A 16630-nucleotide genomic window follows, 5' to 3' on the forward strand; every position below is an offset into this window, starting at 1 on the left:
GTTCCACTTTTGTCGTCCTCTTCAGCACTCATTGGACCTTCACATTTCTGGCGACAGGCCTTTTCTTAAAGCAGTGAGAACTGCTGAGACTCTGTAGATGTGGTTGTAATTTATCAGACTCAAACAGCCCCCCCCCCCGTTTTTTTTTCCTTCCAGACTGATGCTAGGATCAGTCCATCAGGTCCCTTTACCTATCTGGGCTTTTTTATGTGTGTCTCTCCCCCACTCAAAGGCATCCACCTGGACCTCTTTTTAACAATGTTATGACTAAAGAAATCTATGCTGGGTTCCTTGGCCCCAGAGGGGGAAAAAGCAGGTGGTGAAAAGGGCTCTCCACACCCCTGGCCAACCTGTGCAAAGGCAAAAATGTAAAAATGCTGTTATCCAAAGCATCTCAGCCTCGGCCAATTGGAGGACACCACACCCTGTACACACCCACCTGGCCAGCAGGTCCATAAAAAGAAAGAGATGGCCCTTGCACTCCAGAACAGGAACAGACTTCTGCAGGACAGAGACCTCTTTTTTCCCTTCTTTCTTTCTTTCTCTCTTTGTGCTTCTGCCATTCTATCCATCTTTTTTTTTTGGATTCACCAATCATGCTTTTCTGGCACAGCCAACCTGACCATTACTGGCCAAGCCCAGGCGAAATGTATCCTTGCTCTGGCAGCAATCTGTTAAGGTGAGAGGCCTTCTTTTATATATGTCTTGCCCTTCCTGCAAATTAGAGAGACTTGGAAAAAGGCCAGGTTCCCAGAGAGGCCTAGCATTGTTTGGGAAAGGATGTATAGAACAAGAGTGCAATCAGAAGGTTGTTTGCATCTGAATTTGAAATGGTGTTTCAGAACATTGAGGGCATGGTTTAGTTGCCTCTGTTTGCCGGCGGCCAGATGATATAGATGAGATTGTGAACCAGTCCAACCCTATTCCGTGACCAGTTTGGACCTTTCTGATCGAGCAGTAGGGTTGCTCTTTTTTTGGAACAGGCTTGAATATTTGGGATCGGATCACATTTGGATGGGAGGGTCGCTGTAAAAAAGTTGTTTTCAACATTGCACTCAGCAAGTGAAACTTCCCAATATTATATTTATGTTATAGCTGCATTGCACCAATACGCCAGTTCTTCCAGCAGCGGCTACATATCTTGCTTGGAACATAAACGGTGTCTTTCTGGCTCAGCACAAGGTTCATCAGGTCTAGCATTCTGATTCTTCTATGAAGAGTTTGGAAAAAGTCACCCTTTTGGATTACAGCACCCCAACTTTTTTTGGGAGTTGTAGTCCAAAAGAGTTGTTTTCTCAAGCTCTGTACCAGCAGCCACTTGAGACAACTCTTGAGGTTCACAAGCAAAGTATAATGGTGATAGGCTAGACTTGTGTGTCCACCGGTCTGCTCTTATTGCTTTCGAACAGGGATGCTCCAATTTGTTTTCCTGGTTGAAACCCATCACAAAACTTCTCCTTAAAGAATTTGCACCATCAACTGAAAGTCATGTCTTCTTGTATCATCACTCTGCCTTGTCACATCAAGTTCTCTGAATATATTAAGAAAATTAATCTGTGGCATTGAATGACAGTGAGATCCAGCTGCGCTAGGATGCTTTAAGATCTGATGGGTCTTCCATGCTTCCCTTCTTGGTTCCACCCAGTCATCCTCTTTCAGGAACGTCTCTCACCTGTAACATTTCTTCTGTTACTCGAAGAGCTTCACGTTTTATTTCTCTCTTTTGCCTCTCCTGTTTTCTCCACTCCAGCATCTTTGGGTATTAATGGTGGCTTCAACACCTTTAATGGGTCTGTAGGACAGGGAACCCTGCATTTGCTACAATTGGAGCAGATGTCCTTCTTTGCATTTGGCCCACTTTGTGTCATGAACTGACAGTCCCCTTTGTATCCTTCTTCATGGTCTTTATCTCTGTCTTCTGCCTGCTGCTTGCTGTGCCTGGAGCACTTTTTTCCGCCAGTTTGTCTCCCTCTCAACACCCGCGTTCAAGCACCAAAACAATCCTTGAAGTGTACACAGTTCACCCTACCAGCACGATTCTATCATGAATATACTTGGGAAGTCCTGAGCAAGGCTTTTGAAAGGCAGGTGTGCAGCTACCGCAGAACCTGGTGTGTGAAATGGCCCATTTTATTATTGAGAGTTGAAGGTCAGCAATGCAACATGCAGGGAGGCTGAGCTGTTTTTGTAAAGTGCATGAGGCATCAAGGCATTGACTTGCCAAAGCCATCGAGTGCGCAATATGGCTAAATATAGAAGATGTTTTCAAAGGTCTTCTTTTGTAGTGTCTTTTTATAATGGGGTTTAAAGAGTCTTTTTATAATCAGCAATGGTGGGTGAACTAGGTCCTGTGTTGGCATTTATCTGATATTTTGTGCAGAGCTGGGAAAATTTGCTTTTTGAGTCTACAGCGCTCAGAATACTCCAACCAGCCCGACCAGTGCTTCCATTAGATAGGAAGATTCTGGCTAGGCAATTCTGGGAGCTACAGCGCACAAAAGTAACTTTTTTCCAGACTCTCATATTGTGATGGGAATTCCCTCTTGAGCAACAGGCATGTAAGCTTTCTTAATCTGAAAAACAGCTGGCTCTCTACCCTTTCCTTCAGAACTCATGTAGGTTTAGCCTGGCAGCAGGCAGGCAAAATAATACATTTTGCAGTCTAGTGACATTTGCGTATTTATTTGTGAAGTGGGCATGAATGTTCTTGATGTGGAACAGAAAGTGAATGAGAACTACTTTAACATGAAATGTCCAAGACCAGGGATTGCTCCTGCCAGTAGCCAAGCGGCCTGGGGGATTTTGGAAGTTGTAGTCCAAGAAGGAATATTCTCATACTTTGCCTCTTAAGACTGGACAGCATAGTTTTGCATAATCATCCAGCATCCAAGGGACCAAAGGCTGCCGGCAGACAGCATCTCCTGTCTCCCAGGAAGAACATCAAGGCAACTGAGAGAACCTTTGAGTCTCCCAAACATCAACCAGTAAAGGAACATCTGGTCCCGTGTTTACTTTCCTTTTCACTCTTCACTCCTTTCTCCTTTTTTTTATTGTGTCTCTTGGATTGTGAACCTGCAAAACAGGGACTGTCTGTCAATATCTGTCTAGCATTTAGAAGACCCTGGACACTTTATATGTAGTGGTCATGATGGTGGTGAAGGCAGTGGTGATGATATTGATGAACTTACATGTTGCAATTCAGTTGCCATAGATAACTGCCGATTTGCATGCCTCTTCCTTCATGGATGGGCAAAAGAATGTTATAACCTCACTTGTGCCTAAGCCAGGTGTCACTTGGGAACACAGCCTCAGTCTCCTCTGTCCACACCTTCTCTTGCTACCTGCAGGGAGCCCTTGGCATTGCCGTTCCTGAAACAAGAGGAACCAAACAGTATTTCAACCTCAGCTGAACAACACTGTCCATCTTTCCAGTACATCCTGTGTGCGGCTACTTCTCCGGCTGTGAAACAGCATGAGGAGACCCTCACCTATCTCAACCAAGGTAAGGGAGGAAGACGGATCAAGGCTTGCCTCCATATTACCCCCTAGTGGTGCATATAAGGCATATTCGCTAGACTGCATAAATTAGATGTATTATGGCTTCAAAACATGTCTCCAAAAAAGGTGAGGCTGTGTTGACCCATAGGAGAAACACGAAATCCAAATGCCAAAATCTACAGGTGGACAAGACCTTTATTAGTATATAAACTGTAAATGGATGAAATCCCACACTTTTGAGCAGTATGGAAATCTTCTAAGTCAAACATAAGGGAGCAGAGAAAAGACGTGGAAGCCCAAATCTATGGCCCGGTGTTTCAAACCATGGAGAAGCGGCGTGGGGTGAGGTTTGGGAATCCCAAATTGGAAAGTTGGGCTTGATGGGTCTGGTGGTCATGCAGGTATCGCTGGCACTGGGGAGGGGACAAGAGAGAAACAACGACAGCAACATGCATCTGCCACGAGCAGGTTTCTCCGTCGGCCTTTGCAGGTCTGAGAAGGCACAGTCCTTGCATAGCAGGAAACTCTTCAAAATGCACATTTAGATGGTAACAATATTAAGATTAAAAAGAAAACCCTAGGCAAACATGTGCAGTTCAGGAGGATGCCATGTACCCAGAAAAAAAGCCAAGAGGTTTCAGGGGTGGACGTTTCCTAACATTTCAATAGGCATCACAATAGAACTGAAGTAAACATTTAAAAATTCCATATATCAAGTCAAGTTCAAGTTTATTGTATTAGGTAAAAGCCATCACAATTGTTTAAAATACAAATATGATCAAATAAAATCATGATAAAATCACAGACATATAAAATAATAAGAGACCCTTCATATCGGGGAGTCCCCTGCACAATTGATCGCGATGGCTTTCAGGAAATTAGCTCTAATATTTCTGACCGCTTTTGCAAACAGCATTGTTCTGTATGTAACATAAGGGTCACAGTCCAAAAGTAACCTGACCACCTTTACCTGCGGCCTTTCCTCCTGTAGAGCAGCCAAAATGTTACCTATGAGCTTTTCTCTGGGGTTTTGATAGAGCTGACAGTAGAGTAAATACTGGACAACATCCTCTATCTCACCTGCCCCGTAAATACATAGCTTTAGATGTTTAGCGACATTCATATACCTGCCTTCTAAGACAGCGGTTGGCATGGTTTGGAAATGGAGTTCTGTGAATGCGGTTCTCAAGGAGGAGAAATTCCATATATCTAAAAACATTGCCACTTGGAGTTCAGTATCAAGATTTGATCCAGATATTTGATGCTCAATTCCACCGCCACATTTTTTTACATTAATATTCAAGTCCCGTTAATTGGAACAGGGCTTATTCCCAGGTCACTGAGTATAGGATTCACCCTATTGATGATATAGATACCAATGGTTCTGAACCTCGGGTCCCTAAATATTCTTGGACTAAAATTCCCAGAAGCTTTCACCACTAGCTGTACTGATCAGGATTTCTGGGATTTGTAGTCCAAGAACATATGGGGACCCAGGGTTGGGAATCACTGATCTAGATATATTCAATTACTGGGACAAAAATGAATACCAAAGATACTGATAGCAGTTCTCATTTTATGCAAAGCAAACAAAATAATTGGCCTTCTCTATTTATTTTGTTAATGTTAATGTTCTTTTACTCAAAGAAAAAGAATGAAAACGTGGTAATTTAAGTCTGGAATTTGATTCATACTTATTTGGGAGTGTCAAATGAAGTACCTTTGTTAGTTTTGCCAACTTTTATCTGAAGAAGTGGATTGTGATCCTCAAAAGCTCACACTGAAATAAATCAGCTAATCTGTACACTGCGTTGCTTATCTTGTTTTTATTCTTATTTTTTGTCATTCACCACATGTCCCTTAAATCTGCATAAAGATGCCTAAGATCATGCTGTACAAGCATTCCTTTCACAATAACCTGTTTGTTTGCTCTATTCATTTGATGAACAAACCATTTCATAAAAGTTCAATTCCTTCCTTGCTTTCTACCAGCTGTTCAGGCAGCCCTACAAATGACTTACAGTGTAAGCTGATACAAATCTTCTTGTTATTGTTATGTTCCATCAAGTTGTCTCTAGCTTATGGCAACTGATAAATGATCTCTGAAATGTGCTATCCTCAACAGCTCTGCTCAACTCCTGTAAATTCAAACCTGTGCTTTCCTTTAGAAAGTCAATCTATTTCACAGTTAGTCTTCTTTTTTTCCTGCTACCTTCAATCTTTCTCAGAATTATTGTCTTTTCCAGAGAATCCTGCCTTCGCATAATATGCCCAAAGTAGGACAGCCTCAGTTTCATAATTTTTTTGCCTCCAGAGATAGTTCAGACCTAAGTTGCTCTAGCTCCCACCTATTCATCTTTTTGGCAGTCCAGAGTATCCAGCACTTCATTTCAAATGATTCAGGTTTTTCCCCTCTCAGCTTTTACTGTCCAGCTTTCACATCCACACATAGTGATGATAAATGCATGAGTGTGGATGGACTTGGCCTTCGTTTCTAGGGACACATCCTACAGATTGAACATATAAGGGGATAAAATGCACCCTTATCTGCCTCCTTCATCAATAAGAAATCATTCTGTATCTCCATATTCTGTCTTAACAGTAATTTCTTGTCCACAACAACACATCGGGACGATCAAGTACTGAGGCACATACATTTCTTTCAGAACAATCCATAGTTTTTCATGAGCCACACAGTCAAAAGACTTTGCTGTAATCTATAAAACCTAGGATGATCTTCTGAAATTCTTTGGTACAGTCCAGTAACCAACAGATATTTGTAATATGATCTCAAGTGCTTCTTCCCTTTTGGAATCCAGCTTGGACATCAGGCATTTCTCAATCTGCATAAGATAAAAGTCTTTGTTGCAATCCCTTGAGCATCATTTTGCTTGCATGGGAAATTAAAGTAATGGTCCTATAGTTACTGCACTTCTTGGCATCTCCTTTCTTGCAGACAGGAATGTATATTAAAAATTTCCAGTCTGTGAGCCATTGTTTTCTTTTCTATATTTGTTGGCATATTCTTATTAGGATTTTGACAGATTCAGTCTCTGTGATTTGAAATAGTTCTATCAGTATTCCATCTAACCTGATGATTTATTTCTTCCTAGTTCTTTCAGAGCAGCTTTCACTTATTTTTCTAGAGTGGTAGGTTCTTTGTCCTAGGATTCCTCTTCAAAAGAGTCTGTCATCTTTTTATCTGTTATCTACAAGTTTTCAGTATATTGTTTCCATCGTCTCTATAATTTCTCCTGGTCGGATAGTGTGCTTCCCTGTTGGTCATTCAACATTCCTCATCTACACTTAAATTTTTCTTTGGTTTCATGGACCTTCTGGAAGAGATCTCTGTTTTACTCTTTTCTTGTTTTCTTTGCACTGGTTGTAATATTACCTCTTTTTGTCTCTATGTGACAGTCACTGAAAAGAGTTCTGACCCTATTTCTGTCACCTTTTACTTTTGTTTCTTGCCTGTCCTTTACAATTTTAAGTGTTCCCTTGCACTTCCATCTAGGTTTTTCTTTTCTTATTCCTACAAGAATTGTAGTTTTGCATTCTTGCCTAATAATATCTGCGGCTCAATACACAGTTCTTCTTGTCAATTGAGTTTAGAAATGCAAATCAGTTCCTTGTTTGGACTTTAAATTCATCTGGAATTTTACTTATATTTCCACCAGGAAAGCAGAAGGTTTAGAGGTATTCCACTCTCACTGTAAGGAATTAAGATCAAGTGATTCAATAAATCCATGAAAAACAGTTTAATTAATGAGGCTGTTTAATGAATAAAGATGTTTAATAAATGCAGAAGAAGCAATTGTCCCTCTTGAGGTTTTTATTATGATATAACACAGAGCAATGGCCCATGGTCTCAGCAGAGAAAACATGCTCTGAAATCATGGGCTGAAAGATCCTCCTCTAACTGCAACATGGGTCAGTGCTGGGGGGGTAGTATGTTCATGATTTTATGCTGCTATTTTGTGTGCACTCTCTTATTCCTTTTTGAACACATATACACTGTTCCTTAGATAAACCACTTCATGTGACTAAAAATGGGAGCAGTGGTAGCACATAACAACTTATGCCAGAACTAGATAACATGTTGCTCCCACCCATTGTTGAATTATATTTCCCATGATCCACTGTCACTTTCTGTGTTGGCGGGGCTCATGGAAGTTGTACCCCAATGCACTATAGAATACAGTACCTGTTTATCAAAAGGCGTTCCTTGTGAACAAAGCATGACATTTCTGCATCCTAATTATTTTCTGTTCCAGACAGAAAGGGCATGTTTGGCACAGTTATGTTGCAGTGTTACCTGAAATTTGGGGGCAAACATACCCCCACCAGAATTCTGAGAACAACTCCTAATATTTCAGACAGTTTTCCCCCCGCCACAGATTTTCACCAGGTAATAACCGTTAGCATTCATACAGAACTTTCCCATGATCTCAGAAATCCTGACCTTTGCTATAACTATAAAAACCCCCATACTACAAATGGGGGAGGGTTTGCTTTAGGAGAATGGCTTTTGTATAATCAAGAAGTCGGCATAAGAGCTGGGATGAGATGTGAATGGAGCCATTCCTAGCTTTTTCTCTTAACACTACAGTAAGTGAACCGTGTACAGCAAAGTTCATGCTGTGGCGTAACAGAGGAAGACCAAATGAGGGTGTAGCTCTAGGGCATCATTTTTTTTCCACTGTAGGAGCAATGACATTATCTGATGAAGTACTAGAGTGATAGATGAACCCACTGCTCTGTGGCAAGGGAATATGATTATAACAAGAATCCTTCAGCACCTTAAGGAGTAACGCATTTATTACAGCATAAACCTTTGTGGGTTATAGCTCATGTGATCAGATGCATTGAGTGTTACCCAGATTTTTATGTATGCATGTATATCTATATGTACATAGGAGGTGGGATTGTAGGCAGTGAGATTACAGAGAAATTAAAGACAGGGAAAAATAACAGTGACAGGTACATTGTTAACGCCAGCCATTTGCAAAACTAGTTGCCGATTAACTGGATTATAGTCCACAATATAAGAACACACGTGACCTGTATTCTGTTTTCTTTTGCTTGTGGGAATGTTTACAAACCAGACGGCAAAAGAGCTGAACAGAAAACACAGGTCATAAATTACTGCAAATGTGAGATGCAACCGTACACCACCAACTCTCAAAACTGGCATGAATGTTTTGCTTGTGAAGTCCCTATTTTACTGTATGTCTGAAGGAGTGGACTTGTTCATGAAAGTTCACAATGAAATATAACAGTTAGTCTTTAAGGTGCTACAGATTTTTGTCTTTTTTATTTTATTTAATGTTATAATTATTATTTTCCTTTGGGCTCTGCATGAAAAAAATAGTCCACAAAAGTGAGTCTGTTGTGTGCGATGGAACTCTTGGTTGGTTTTGCTTCAAGTCAAGGCTTCCAAGGTGTTAGTAATTAATATGTTAGCATTTGAACCAGTCTTCCCTGACCTGCTGCCCTGTAGATACATTTGACTATGGCACCATCATCCTCAGTCAATCTGGCCATAATGACTGGGGATGATGGGGTTTGTAGCCCAACACTTTCTAGGAGAGCAGGATGGAGAAGTCTTGTTCAAATGCCAACACTTCTTTTGAAGACTGTTCATCTTAATAGAAGCCATAGATTGCATTTAAGCTGATGGAAGGTGATTGGTGAAAGGGCAACATATTTGATCAGTTGATCTTAGATATACCAGGAAGCAAACACCTTGGGGGTTCAGTAGAACTCACTCCCACCTATTCTGCACAGTCGTGCTCTGTAAATGTGAGGGAAGTTATTAGTTGTTGGATATTTTTTCAAACAGGTTTTAAATAGATTGTTAGTGCCTCCATTGAAGGAAGGATGGACGACAAAGGTCTTGTGTCACCTTCGTGTTGAACACCTTTTACTTGGCATAGGTTTTTGTGGACTGTGTCTCACTCTTTCAGGAATAGAAAAACACATCTAGCACACTCTCCTCCTCTACATTCATGTGTCTCCTCTTCTGGGAGTATGGATGATGGATCCCCCTTGGGGATGTGGTTATGGATAGTGTCACACAGAGCTCCAGCTTTTGAAAAATTGCTATCATAGCAGTAAGCTCAGAAAGTCTGCTAATGTAAATGTAACTGAAGAGTTTGGTTTGATATTTTGCATTTTCAACATGCTTTTTACTCACCAGCCTCCCATTCCTGACCCAGTCTTCTTTTTCCCCCAGGGCAATCATATGAAATCCGCATGCTGTGTAACCCCAAGATGGGAGAATTTTCAGAGGGGCGCAGGCTGCTGAAGGTGAGGGACCAGAAGGGAGAAGGGATGGATGTTTTTAAAGATATGCGGTACCCAAGATGCTTTGTCTCACACTGTATGGACACAGTGCATGGACACAGAATATGGCAAAAATTGATCCAATAATGACATAGATTATGGATCCAACCACTAGTCACAACTACCAGCTGGATAGTTTATTTCTGCTGAAGAATTAAAACTCTGACTGGTATGAGCAGAACAAAGAAATTACGATCATGCTTTACATATGGAATCTGTGGATAAAAGCTAAGGATGGTAAAACACTAATCTGACCTCCTAAAGACTCTCACAGTTAAGGAGGAGTAGCTACTAGTGATAATATAAAAGTGAACAATAGTGTTTGTATTGTGCTATTAGGGTTCAAATAACTTCAAATGTTACCACAGCTATCCTTACTATAGGCTTATAATATAGGCTGCTATTATTGTCCTATGGTAAGTGGCTTTGTGTGTGTTTGTGCATTAATGTGGATGTGCAAGTTTAAAGAATAATTTGTTGCAGAGTTTTGCACTTGTTGTTAAATTCCTCTAGCTGTGCTGTGGAGGAGCAAAGGTTGTCAGAGCTGAATAGCATCAAGTTCCCCAGGTAGTCCACCCCTTTCTCATTAACTAACACTTACAATCTCAGTAAATCACACTGAGACAATAGTAGTACAATCAACAGCTGACTGCTTCAACAGACTAAAGAGAGGGGAAAAGAACCAGAGCAGAGAGATGGGGCTCTCTTTGAATTCAGAGGTAGGAGGGAATGATTGGTTAGTGCTGGATAGATTGACAGTCATCCCAGTCATACCTGCTAAAGACAGCATGTGAGATTGTAAAAACTCTTAACAGAATCCCCTCACATAAAGCCATTTACTGAATGTGTATGTGAGGTAGGGTCTGAACTGTCAGCCTCACAGCTTACAGCTTTCTCGTGTTTTCTCAATACCACTTTGGTTTGTGTAGAACTTCAGAACGTTCTTTTTTCAGACTGCAACTTCCACATTCCTTCTGTAGTCAGGATGAGGGTTTCTTGGGACTTTAACCCCCCCAAAAGGAACTTTTCTAGGTTCTGCTGCATGAGGATGAAACTGGACGGAGATCTGTACTAGGGTTTGATTTGCTCTGGCAATGAGCTGATTCATTCCTTTTCTGAGTGACCACACAACATCTGTGACATCACAAACCAGCCTGTACAAGCATCTTTTTTGGGTCCCTGCCAGGAGCTATTTTGTGTATGGGCAGGATCACTCCATCCTGGTTCAGTTCCCCAGCATGTGCAATTCCTGGTATCGAACCACAGCCAAGGGCTTACGGCTGCCGTGCTTAAGCTACTTGATGGTATTGAGAAATTGAAAGCTTCCTCCCGCTCCTTTGTGGAGGGGGAGGGAGAGGAAGCAAAGTTGTTGTTTTAAAGCCCTGTAAGGCAGCACTGATGTGCTCTGCCTTTTAGTTTTTTTAAAAAATTAAAACTGAAAGTTTCCTTCAAAAAAGGAGGAGGAGAAGACAGGGTGGGACAAGAAGGGGGGAAATCTCCTCTCCTTGCTCTTCATTCTCTGAACATTTTGGCCTGTGAGAAACTTAACAAACAACAGTTCAAAGCAGTATTGGGCAATGTCCAGAGCAGTTGCTGGAGTGGATGAGAGGGCTGAGCAAGCTGATACTCAGACCTTTAAAGGTTGTGTCTTTGTCTTTTCTGTTGGCTCCCAGCACAACCTTTTTCGACTGGAAACAACCCCTGACCCCCTCTAGTGGCAGTTAAAAATAAATAAATATTAGGGTGTATGCTGGGAGAGAAAATTACCTCCCCACACCCCTTAAAGATCAGAAGGGCCCCCAATGAGCAATTTTTAAAAAGGGGTGTGGTTTTTAAAAAAACTTTTTTGGAATATTTGATCGGGCGGGGTGTCACATTTGAGCATGGGGGGGGGGCTGCATATGGCCGACAGAATGCATTTTTGTCCACCCCTAGGTTTAAGCAATCCGTTTTTAAAGGTGTCTAGGCCAGATGTCATCACCACATCCTGTGGCAAGGGGTTCCTGTTGGCATGGGGCCAAAACTTCAGAGGCTTAACAAGGCTCTGGCCTCAAGAAAACTTCTTAGAGTCCGGTTGAATGTGAAGGTTGGCAAGAGCACTCTATCTAAAAGACAAGCCTTGAAAACTAAGGACACTAGTTATACAGAGCCTCTTATCAAACTGCTTCCATTCTTCCCACTTAAATATAGCTAAGTAAGAGACTTAGAGCTTTAGACGTGGGGTGAAAACAACATGAGAGAGTTCTTTGTGATTGCAATATAGTATATTGGATATGGCTACACATATATACATGGCAATATACATTTAGCGTAACAACATTCAGAACAGTAATAACATAGAAACAAATGACCACCAGACTTACTGCTGAATGGCAAAGATCTGTTCTGTCTCTGTTACATTTATACCCAGAACAACCAATCACATTTCACCATTTACAGCTGGTCCTGCTTAACAATCAAGCATTACATCATCGTGTTACATCTGTATGTTGTTAGCCATTGCATTGGCTTTTACTCTACATTTGTGACTCTGCACTTCCATTACAGTATTAAAATTTAACTCCCTGTTCACCAAAAGAACAAAATCCTGACGGCTCTGATATTGTGCGAGACTGAAAAGAGCTTCCCTCTATCCACATGTTTTCAATATTCTTAATTCTTACGAATGCTTTTGGACTTAGGCTATTTAAGAGAAAATTATTTTAAAAATAGAATATTTGCATTTAGCAAGTGAAACTTGAACTACTAGTTCAAATGGGCCCAGGGAAATTTGAGATTCCTCTTTTTGCCCTTCAGAGTGTGGTCAGGGTTGTGTTCCATGACCGAAGATTGCAATATACAGAACACCAGCAGCTGGAAGGATGGAGGTGGAACCGACCTGGTGATCGCATCTTGGATATTGGTAATTGGGGAATTAACCAGTATTGAACCTAGAAGGAATATCTTTTTCATTTGGACTTTGAAGAGACTAGTGGAGGTTCCTTATGTTGCAGAGTGTTGAATTTTTGGTTGAACTCTTCTAGCTGCGAAGTGCAGGGATTCAGAGAGCAGAATAGTTTCGACATCCGATTAGTCTACCCCTTTTCTCATTAACTGGCACTTATAGTCTCAGTAACTCACTCTGTGACATTAGTAGTAGAAAGGATACTTACAATTGAAGAGATCAAACAGCAAACTGACAAACATGACTGTTTTCAGAAACAGACTTCAACGGATTCTAGAGAGGGAAAAGAGATGCAGAGCAGAGAGGCAGGGCTCTCTTTTTCTTCAGAAGTAGGGAAGAAACAATTGTTTAGTGCTGGGTGGATTGACAATCACCCCAACTCAGAAAGGTCCCTCCCAGACAAACTTGCTAACAGCAGCATGCGAGGCTGCAAAAATGCCAACACACTGTGTGTTAACAAGAGAGGAGAGTACCTTCTCTGTTGTGTCGCTCCAATTTTGGGTCACCCTTCCCACGGAGCTGTGACTTAGTGGCAACATTATCTATTTTTTTCAGTACCAGGTATAATCCTATTTATTTGTCTGGTCATATTAGATTTGTTTATGAAGCTGATGTCGCGATCTAGTTTATGAAATTTCCTCTTTTGTTGTATTTTACTGTGGCTTTTAAAGATTTTTTAAAAAATTATATTTCAGAAATTGCTCTGGTCTATGTATCATAAAATAAAGTACAGTTTAAAAAAGATTTCAAATATAAATATGTATAAAAAATTTCAGTATGCCTGATTTGTTTACAACGTATCATGATGTTTACAACGCATCATGCACACATAACTCCAGACCCCAACAGACTGATAACTCCCACATTTAAAAATAAAAATTTAAAAATCCAACCTGGACAAAAAATAATCCTGAATATCACTTCTGAGAGGAAGTGAAACGTTCTTTCAGGTGAGAAAATATTTTGGTTCTCCCTTGCAGAGAACCCAATTTCCTAGGCCTCCCACAACAAACCTTTACCTCTCCAACGCCTCAATGATCTCTGTTTAGTTTATGATTCCACCCCCCTTTTTCAATTTAGACATGCTAAATGATATAGAGAAAGGTTCACAAGCAAAAACACAGAGCTCCTTGCCTGCAAAGAGCTTGCAATGTGTGAAATATGCAATGCAAAAATAGTGGGACCTTGCAGAGACATGCAGTTATATCTTGGTTGCAAGTGGGAATCAGGTCTTAAATACAAAGTGGGTGCAACCTCCAGCATTTGAGACAGAGGCCCTTGAAGGTCCATATTATGTAATTCTATGACACCCTACTCTACCCCAATTTTTCTCTTACAAAAATGTCTTTCTTTAAAAATCTTAAAAATCCCTCTTGCATCCTCTAGTGGCCAAAAATAAGCTAAAATGGGTGTTTCAAGGGCCCTCAAAACAGCAGGAAAAGATAGCAGAAGGGGACTTTCTGAATGAACTCCCCCTCTCCATTTTAAATGTTATATGGTGGTGTGAGCCCCCCAGGAAAGTTGCTTGGTGTCCAGTTTGTTTGATGTGAAGGTTTATCAAGGCAAAGTTTCCCTGGAAAAAAATAGCTGGGGTTTAGAGAAGGGATTTGAAAAAGGCAGTAAATACTGGTTTTCTGTGATCCAGCACGCTCCAGTTGTGTTACACTGTAAATGCCATCATCATATTGGATGGGGATGATGAGTCTAGTCCAACATCTCTGGAGAACTGGAGCCTGATATAGGTAGGCAGAGAGAGAGAATTCTGTGCCTACACCATGAGTTGTTCTGATCCAAATAGATTTCCTGTCAGCAGTGATTGTTTCTGTTATAAAATGGCACTTCCTCTCCCTTTTTATGGCCCTCTGTAGATATCCCCATGTCTGTAGGCATCCTCGAACCCCACATTCATCCCACCTTGCTCAACACTGTGGAATTCCTGTGGGATCCAACTAAGCGGACTTCGGTCTTTGTCCAGGTAGGCATGCAAGATCCTGTGCGGAGGGCTCTCAACAACTGCGGTGTTGCTTCCTGCCTTGTTTTCTAAGGAAGGCCACCACCATTTCCTTTTAAATGAGGGAAGATTTAGTGCCTCTAGCAACTGTATATTAGGTGAATGGTGTCATGTTAATATAGTTACTTGAATGTGTGTAAACACAGTGGTGGTGGTAGAAGTCAGATCTGCAATAAAATGTTGCGGTGCACACAGTCCAGCCCTTTCTTCCTCTGCACCTCACCATTCCTTGGCCTATGGATGTGTTCAGTGTCCCCACTGGCTTGTTTTAAGGTCTTCTCCTTCGCATTGGATCTCTTCCCCCCCCCCCCGCTTTTTGGGGAATAGTGGTCTTGTTGCACTCACATTGTGCTGATGCCTCTCTTTTCTGTGTGGATGCTGCAGGGGTTAAGGGTTGCTGTTTCTTTGGATGCACAAGCAATCTGATCCACACAGGAAAGAAAGAGAATTAGATCGAAGTTGGCTTTGAATGTGGGAAGAGCAAAGTTGGTGTGAAAAGACTATAGCAGTGATAGACATGGCTGATGCATTATAGGCTGCTTTGAGTAGACCTGAATGCCAGTTAAGCAATGCATGCACACAAGTAAACACAGTTACATAAATAGTTTTTGGGGATCAGCTGAAACAGGGAAAAAACTGTTGTCTTCTAACAAAGAAATCCACCACTGCAAGAGGTAGTGATACTGGACAGTTTATATTACTTTAGAAAAGATGTGAGAAATTCATGGATAATGGGTCTCTCAGTCACTTCTAGTCATGATGATGGCTGCATGTTACCTCCAGTATCAGAGACAGTATGATTGTGCACAGCAGTTGCTTGGGAACACACCTGCATTGGGTGTTCTTGTGTGATGTCCTGCCTGTTGTTTTCCTTTTGCCACTGTAGGCACCATATATTAGGTTGGATAGGCTTGTAGGTCTCACCTAGCACTGCTCTTCGTATGGATGTTTCTGCCCTGCGCCCACTATTTCCAACTGATATGGCTTCATCTCAGTCTTCCTCAATCTAGCAGGTCTGCTGGTCTGCTGCTCGTGCTGACTCTGTGGTGCTCTGAGTTGTAGTTTTAAAATGCATGGAAGAAGCTAGGTCAGAGGAGGTGGCTCAGCTTCTCCCCCCCCCACCCCATCTTTCTTACTGCACCAGGTCCACTGCATCAGTACTGAGTTCACACTACGCAAGAATGGTGGGGAGAAAGGAGTTCCCTTCCGCATCCAGGTAGACACGTTCAGGCACAGTGAGAAGGAGGAACAGGTGGAGCATTTGCACTCGGCCAGCTGCCTCATCAAAGTCTTCAAGGTAACAACTGTTTTGTGCTGCAGGACCAAGAGACCAAGCCCACCTCCCCAGCATCATCACTCAGTATTGTGTCGTCAGACCCAAGAGCAGCAAATGGGTCTCCTAACAAGACTCAGAGCAAGAGGCACAGGACACAGAGCCAGGCCATTGGTTCTGGCACATTGGGGTTGGGGGTGGGGAATCAAACAAGCTCATCTCTCTGTCTCTGGCAATAAGGATACCATAAAAGCAAGTTTAACAAGTGACAATTCCCTGTCCTTTATTTATGCCCAGAACACACACACACACACACACACACCCCACATCCTTTTTTCAGGAGACTCACTGGTATAGCTCAGTGAGTTGGAATGCCTGACTGTGGAGCCAAGGAACAGGAGGTTAAATTTCCACTATAACTCCCAAGAGAGGGATCAGGTGAAATAATCTGGAATGTAATGTGTGTTGCTCATGAGGTTCCCAGCCCTGCCGTCTGTGTGGCCTTGGGGAAGCTGCACCACCGCAGGGAAGAACTGACCAACCATTTCTGATTCGTCAC

The 16630-nt window shown here is 41.8% G+C and overlaps 1 protein-coding gene across 2 annotated transcripts in view; it reads left to right on the plus strand.

Moving 5' to 3' along the window:
- Positions 1-490: 490 nt before the first annotated feature.
- The window catches only part of LOC110082037 (transcription factor CP2-like protein 1), a 30813-nt gene continuing 14673 nt past the window's right edge, over positions 491-16630 (plus strand). Inside the window, exons 1-6 of one of the 2 annotated variants that reach the window (XM_020799241.3) lie at positions 491-679; positions 3348-3502; positions 9734-9807; positions 12640-12745; positions 14656-14762; positions 15943-16095. In XM_020799241.3, coding sequence (XP_020654900.3) covers positions 597-679; positions 3348-3502; positions 9734-9807; positions 12640-12745; positions 14656-14762; positions 15943-16095 — 678 coding nt within the window. In that variant the 5' untranslated portion in view covers positions 491-596. The remainder of the gene's footprint in view (positions 680-3347; positions 3503-9733; positions 9808-12639; positions 12746-14655; positions 14763-15942; positions 16096-16630) is intronic. The other variant, XM_078377846.1, reaches the window with a different exon arrangement.

This window comes from Pogona vitticeps, chromosome 6, assembly GCF_051106095.1.
Source record: "Pogona vitticeps strain Pit_001003342236 chromosome 6, PviZW2.1, whole genome shotgun sequence".
Taxonomy (NCBI): domain Eukaryota; kingdom Metazoa; phylum Chordata; class Lepidosauria; order Squamata; family Agamidae; genus Pogona; species Pogona vitticeps.